The sequence below is a fragment of the Haliaeetus albicilla genome, chromosome 32, assembly GCF_947461875.1.
Source record: "Haliaeetus albicilla chromosome 32, bHalAlb1.1, whole genome shotgun sequence".
Classification (NCBI taxonomy): domain Eukaryota; kingdom Metazoa; phylum Chordata; class Aves; order Accipitriformes; family Accipitridae; genus Haliaeetus; species Haliaeetus albicilla.
In genome coordinates, this window is record NC_091514.1 from 1,045,653 (window position 1) to 1,052,486 (window position 6,834).

General features: G+C 52.5%; 1 protein-coding gene across 1 annotated transcript; it reads left to right on the forward strand.

The window, feature by feature from the left end:
• The first annotated feature begins 3,039 nt into the window (after positions 1-3,039).
• On the forward strand, positions 3,040-5,536 carry LOC138683215 (uncharacterized). Its single transcript, XM_069774759.1, is given in 2 exon segments — positions 3,040-4,328; positions 4,331-5,536. Coding segments are annotated over 2 exon segments (1,467 nt in total). The 5' UTR covers positions 3,040-3,173; the 3' UTR covers positions 4,643-5,536.
• Positions 5,537-6,834: the final 1,298 nt, after the last annotated feature.

Consider the following 6,834-nt stretch of genomic DNA (forward strand, 5'->3'; position numbering starts at 1 on the left):
CTCTGTCTAGTTGGGTTCTGTCTGTCCTGCGCTTCGCCAGGTCCTTTCCTCTCCCTCCTTGTCTGGCACTAAACTGTGGCACTTGCTGTCTGCTCTCTGAGACTGGCTAGCTGCAAGAAGAGGCAAAATGTTGCTCCGGGAGGATCTAAAGATGAGTTACTGCTCTGAAAGGAACAGATGTGGCTGGAAGACCACGATCTTGTTCTCACCTTCCTTTGGGGGGGGGGGAGAACAACACTCCAGGGAGCCCCCAGAACCCATGGCCCCAACCCCATAGATTCCCCACCCCCCAACCCATAGGGACCTCCCCCACCCCATAACCCCCCACAGCCCCATAGCCACCACCCCCTCAAGGGAACTTGGGGGGGCCCTCCAGCCAGTCCCCCCAGTGCCAGGCCAGCACCTCCTGGATGGTGCCCACTGAGCTCAGCACCAGCAGGTCTGGCGTGGGAGGGCGGGGCTGGGGGGACACACAAATGGAGAAGGGGAGAAGGTTGGGGAGTCCTGTGGGGTTTTGGGGTCCCCAAGCGGTTTGGGGGAGTCAAGGTGAGGGGGAGTTTTGGAGTTTATGGTCCAGGCTTGGGGGGAGGCAGGGATCCATAGGGGGTCCTGGGGGTGTGTGTGTGTGTATATAGCTTCCAGGAGAGATCTTTAGGGCCTGGAGGGGGAGGGGGTGGTGGGATCCATGGGGTCTGGGGGAATCTGTAGGGGCTGGGTTTGGTGAAAGGAGGGAACTATAAGGTTGGGGGGGGGGGGTAGGAATCGACAGGGTCCAGGGGGAAAGAGAGTGATCTGCAAGGTCTGGGGGGATCAGTACAGACATGGGGAGGGAGAAATCTATTGGGTCAGGGTCTATAGGATGCAAGGGGGAAAGGGAAGGATCCAGAGGGTCTGGGAGGGACCTATAGGGTTTGAGGGTGTCTATAGGATACAGGAGGGTAAGGAGGAATCCATAGGGTCCTGTGGGATCTACAGGACTGGGAGGGAATGAGGAATTTATAGGGTTCAGGGGGATCTATAGGGCTAGAGGGAACAGAAGGATCTATAGGATCCAGAGGGGGTCTCTAGGGTCTGGGGGGGTGTGTCAGGGAAGGGTATACAGGGCCTGAGAGCGGTCTGTAGGGCCGAGGGTCTGGGGGGTCTATAGGGTCTGGCTGCAGCACCGGGGGGTGGCGGGCTTGGGGCAGGGCATAGAGAGGTCATGCCCACTGCACTGTCCGGGCTGGGGCTGGAGGGGACCCAGGCGTCCGGGGGGGACACCCAGGGCAGGTCCCCTGAGCTTCCCCCCCCTCCTGCCTCCACATGGCCCTGGTCAATCTCTTCATCAGAGGCACCGAGACCACGGCTGCTGCCCAGCCCTGGGCTGTCACCCCCTGACCCGGACTACCTCCCCCTCCCTGACCTCACAGCCCCCCCAGCGTGACGTCATGCCCCAGATCCCCCCAAACCTGGCTCGGATTCACGCCTCCCACTGCACCGCCCTCCTGCTGATGGTGCAGCCGACCACCCGCCCACCTTCAGACCAATAGGCACCCACCCGGCCGCTCTGCGCCCCCAGAGGCCGCGCCTCGACGGTGCCGTGGCGGCAGGGACAGGGGGTGGGAGGGGGGAGAGAAGCCGCAGGGCTCGTTAGCATAAATTTGCATCGCCCCTCCCCCAGCCGCAGGGCACCACGGGAGACCCGGGCGTCCGGGCGTGCAGCTCACCCTTTATTGGCTGGGGGAGGGGGGGCCAGGGTTCCGCCTCAGTTGCTCCCAGTATGATCCCAGTTGCCCCAACATGCTCCGAGTCACTCCCACTAATTCCCAGTATGATTCCAGTTACTCCCGGCATGCTGCTCCTAATCACTCCCAGTATGATCACAGTTGCCCTCAGAGTAGTTCCAGTTGCTCCCAGTATGCTGCCAGTTGCCCCCAGGGTGGTCCAGTCGCTCCCAGTATGATCCTAGCTGCACGCAGCATGGACCCAATTACTCCCACCATGATCCCAGTTGCACCCCAGCATAGTCCCAGTCACTCCCAGTTGCCCCCAGTATGGTCCCACTTACCCTCATAGTTCCAGTTGCTCCCAGTATATCCCAGTTGCCCCCAGCATGCTCCTAGTCACTCCCAGTATGATTCCAGTTGCCCCCAGCATATCCCAGTTGCCCCCAGCATGCTCCTAGTCACTCCCAGTATGATTCCAGTTGCTCCCAGTATATCCCAGTTGCCCCCAGCATGCTCCTAGTCATTCCCAGTATGATTCCAGTTGCTCCCAGTATATCCCAAATGCCCCCAACATGATCCCAGTTCCTCCCAGCATGGTCCCAGTGTAAGAGACTGTGTTGGTTTGCTGACTCGACATCACTGCTGCCTCGACATCCTGTTGTTGTAGGGGAGTACGCACAAGATGTCCCCGAAGAAAGCCACCACATCCGCGCCTGCTGAGCTGTGCCTGCCCACAAGCAAGGTGAGAAAACCACCATGAGCACCTGGGCATGCGCCCATGGAGGAACAGGGGGCGGCACGCAGGATAATGAGTTCTGAAGAAATGGGTGGACTTTTCTGAGAAATCGTGGGGACTGGAACAATAAAAAAGAACTGTGTACTCCCCTCTCACGCGCGTGAAAAAACCTGGACTTGGAAGACACCTGAAGGACTGTAACATCTGGATTAGAAGGAGAGACACCTGACTGGCAGCTGAAGAACCCGACCCTCCAACACCGGCGTCGGAACCGACTCAGCGGGACGTTGCTGGCTTCGTGGTGGTGGTAACTAGTCTTGCTACCTCTTTTCCGTTCTCTTGCTTAGGTCTGCCTCTTTCCCTTCTTCCTCACTCTGTTCTATCACAGTTATTAGTTGTTGTAGGAAATAAAAGTTGTAAGGTTGTACAGCATTTGACCTCATCTGTGTCTTAATCTCGCTCTCGGGATCATTTAACAACCCTCCCCGATATTGGGTCAGGACATTTTAATTGGTGTCAGAAGTGGGATCCCTAGAGATGAGAGTGCTGTACTAATTTGTTGTTGAAGTTTTGCTCTTGAGAGTGAGAAGGGGGAAATTCGGAACTATTGTGAGACCCTCTCAAGACGTTGCCCTCTTCTAGTCGTGTTGATCTGTGACTGGATAGTGTGCCCTTCTGAGAGGGAGACCCTCTCAGAACGCTGACCCCCTGATTTGCGTTAGAGAAAATGGATGCTCGGGAAACTTGGTGTGTGTGATTCTGCGCCCTCGCGGGTTGAAGGAATAGAGAAACTATATGATCTTTTAGAGGACTACCGATCTTGCCCCTCAGTCCAGGGACAAGACTGGGCGCAAACCCACTGGTTTCAACCCCAGAGTGTGGTGGATCGGATAAGAATCTTACAGAAGGAAGCTAAGGTTAAGAAAGGGAAAGGAAAAGCTATAATTTGTGCGGTGCTGGGAGCGAGTCTGGCAGCCGCGATGGAAGAGAGGAAGCAAAAGTCTGGTCAAAGTGATATGATCAGAAGTCTGCAGGAACAATTGCAAGAAAGTAAAGAGTTGCTGGAGGAGGAAAGGAACCTTGTTAAGGTTTTAACGAAAGAATTGAAGAAGCAAATGATGAGAGAGATGGAGAGAGAGGCGGAGGTAGAAACGCCGCCTGCGGAGAAAAGGACACAGCAAATCTATCCTCAGAAGGATTTGCAAAGAGCAAAGGAGACCGTAGAGAGTCCCCCCAACGTGTGTCCAGTGATTAAAACAGAGTATGTGTATGAGGACAGTAGCGATGACCGTCCTCAGGTAATCACTAAAGAAGCCCCATATACAGCAACTGAATTAGCAAAATTGAGGAAAGATTTTTCAAGGATGGCAAAGGAATCTGAGACAGAGTATGTGTGGAGAGTGTCTTTGACGGGAGGAGATGGAATCTTATTGTCAGAGAAAGAAGCAGAAGGATATTGGGGTCCAGGTGTGTTTCTAACAACTGGCAATCACCGGGCCCCATGGTCACTGACTCAGAGAGCTGCGTACTGGGCTGGAGGGCTGAACCCCATGGAAAGGGGAGATCCCCTTGCCATAACCGGTACGGTGGATCAGCTGGTGAAAAGTGTGCAAAAGGCGGCATGCATCCAGATGATGTATGACCGGGAGCTCAAGCCCCATCAGGGCTCCCCGATGATGCTGCCTGTGGACCCAGAGAGGATGAGTATTCTAATACGGGGGCTCCCCGACTCTCTGAGACCACCTGGGATCCAACTACGAGGGACAATTCTAAACACCATCAATGGAGATGGGACTAGGTCCACTCTGGAGGGGAGGATGTCCCCTGACCATCGGCGGCCAGGGAGAAAAGTGTGGACATGGGGAGAGGTAGCTCAGGAGTTGATTGAGATTTTGGGAGAAAATTTGGCCCTGTTAGTGGACCGTCTCAAAGAACTGAAAACAAGATCGTACGGCGACTTAGTGGGCGGCTACCAGCCCCTGGAAGACAGAGGCCCCTAAGTCGACAGGGACTGTGGCAGCTAGGGCTTCAGAAAGGCATTCCCCAGGACTTGATGGATGGGCTCTCGACCCAAAGATTGGAAGAACTTGTGCAGAACTGGTCAGGGCAAAAGGCCGTTTCCAAACCAACCCCTAGTGCCCCACCCTTGATAAACCCTAAGAATGAGACGACTAAGGAGGAGAAGGTGGTGGGAAACTAGATCCTCCGCTCCCTGAAGGTGAGGGAGGAGACGGAGGGTGGATGTTTGTCAGACAACTCACCTGCAATACAAAAGGAGATTTACTGATTACTATTGCTGTAGGACCAAAGAAAAGACCGGTGACCTTTTTAATTGATACTGGGGCACAAATTACCACGCTAAGGCAGACTGAAGCAGAACAATGTGAGATTTCAGCCCCGTCTAAAAATCTGATTGTCTTAAATGCTTTTGGGAAAACCCAATCCGTGCCCATGACTCCGGCAACCCTATGGTTGCCAGGGGAAGAAAACCCGGTCAATACCATGGTGGCCATAGGATCTTTCCAGATGAACCTTTTAGGTATAGATGTTTTGAAGGGTAGACAGTGGCGTGACACCCAGGGAAACTCATGGTCTTTTGGTGTCCCTCAGATTAGGCAGTTAGCCGAAACATCCAGCCTGGAGGTGCGTCTATTGCAAGCGGCACCTACCCTTCCCCCTTCCAAGTTGACAAGTGTTAAACCCTATCCAGTGCCTCTAGGAGCAAGAGAAGGAATTATGCCAGTTCTGGAGGATTTAAAGAAACAAGGGGTTGTAGTTCCTACTCACTCCCCCTTCAACTCTCCAGTATGGCCAGTCCGAAAACCAAATGGCAAATGGAGACTGACAGTAGATTACAGGAGGCTCAATGCCAACACAGGTCCACTAACAGCTGCTGTACCAAACATTGCTGAATTGATTGCTGCCATTCAGGAACAATCCCACCCTGTCATGGCAACGATCGATGTTAAGGATATGGTTTTTATGGTCCCTTTACAACCTGAGGACCAGGATCGCTTTGCCTTCACCTGGGAAGGACAACAGTACACCTTTACACGACTGCCCCAAGGATACAAGCACTCCCCCACGCTGGCTCACCATGCTCTAGTGCGAGAGTTGGAAATAATTCCCATAAAAGCAGAGGTAAAGATCTATCAATATATAGATAATGTGCTCATAGGAGGGAAGCAGGTAGAAGAAGTTAGAGAAACCCAGAACGACATCATCACCCATTTGGAAAGTATAGGGTTGACAATTCCACCTGAGAAAATCCAAACCCCTTCAAGTGAGGTAAAATTTTTAGGAATCTGGTGGAAGGGAGGCATGACGTGTATCCCACCGGATACCCTTTCCTCTCTCGATCAGATCCAGATGCCAGAGTCAAAGAAAGACTTACAGCATGCACTAGGATAGCGTGTGTTTTGGAGAAAACACATTCCTGACTTCTCAATTATTGCTAGACCCCTGTATGACTTGTTGCGAAAGAGAGCTCAGTGGAAATGGACTCAGGTCCATGACGAAGCTTTACACTTGCTGGTATTTGAAGCGAATGCTTATCAGGCTCTTGGTCCCATTCACCCAACAGATCCGGTTCAAATTGACTGGGGATTTGCCAAGACTGGGCTGTCGATCCATCTGTGGCAAAAAGGTCCAGAGGGACCTGTTCGGCCCATTGGGTTTTATTCTTGTAGCTTTAAAGATGCTGAAAAAAGGTATACAACTTGGGAAAAGGGTCTATTTGTAGTTAGTTTAGCTCTGAGAGAAGCCGAACGGACCATCCGGCAACAATCTATAGTGCTCAGAGGTCCATTTAAAGTGATCAAAGCAGTTTTGGCAGGAACCCCACCCCCTCACGGGGTGGCCCAGAGAGCCTCTGTGCGAAAGTGGTATGCACAAATAAAACACTACTGTGAAATCTTCTCCGTATCAGAAGGAGCCGCAAAAGTGTTAAATATACAAGATGAGGTGAACCCAGATAGAGACACCTCCGAGCTTTTGCCTGTAATAGAAGTAGCTCCTCCGTTTTCTGGACAATTGCAAAATGTCTGTTTCACGGATGCCTCATCGAAGCAAGAGGGAAAAATTTGGAAATATTGAGCTGTGGCACTTCGAGTAGATACCAAGGAACAGATCATTACCGAAGGGATAGGTAGTGCACAAGTAGGAGAACTAATTGCTGGGTGGAGCGTCTTCCAGCACGAGGCTCAATCTGCTTCCTCTGTCTATATCTATACTGATTCTTATGCTGTGTTTAAGGGCTGCACTGAGTGGCTTCCATTCTGGGAACAAAACGGGTGGGAGGTCAATAGGATACCTGTATGGCAAAAGAAAAAATGGCAAGATATTCTTGCCATTGCCAGACAAGGGAAATTTGCAGTAGCATGGGTAGCATCT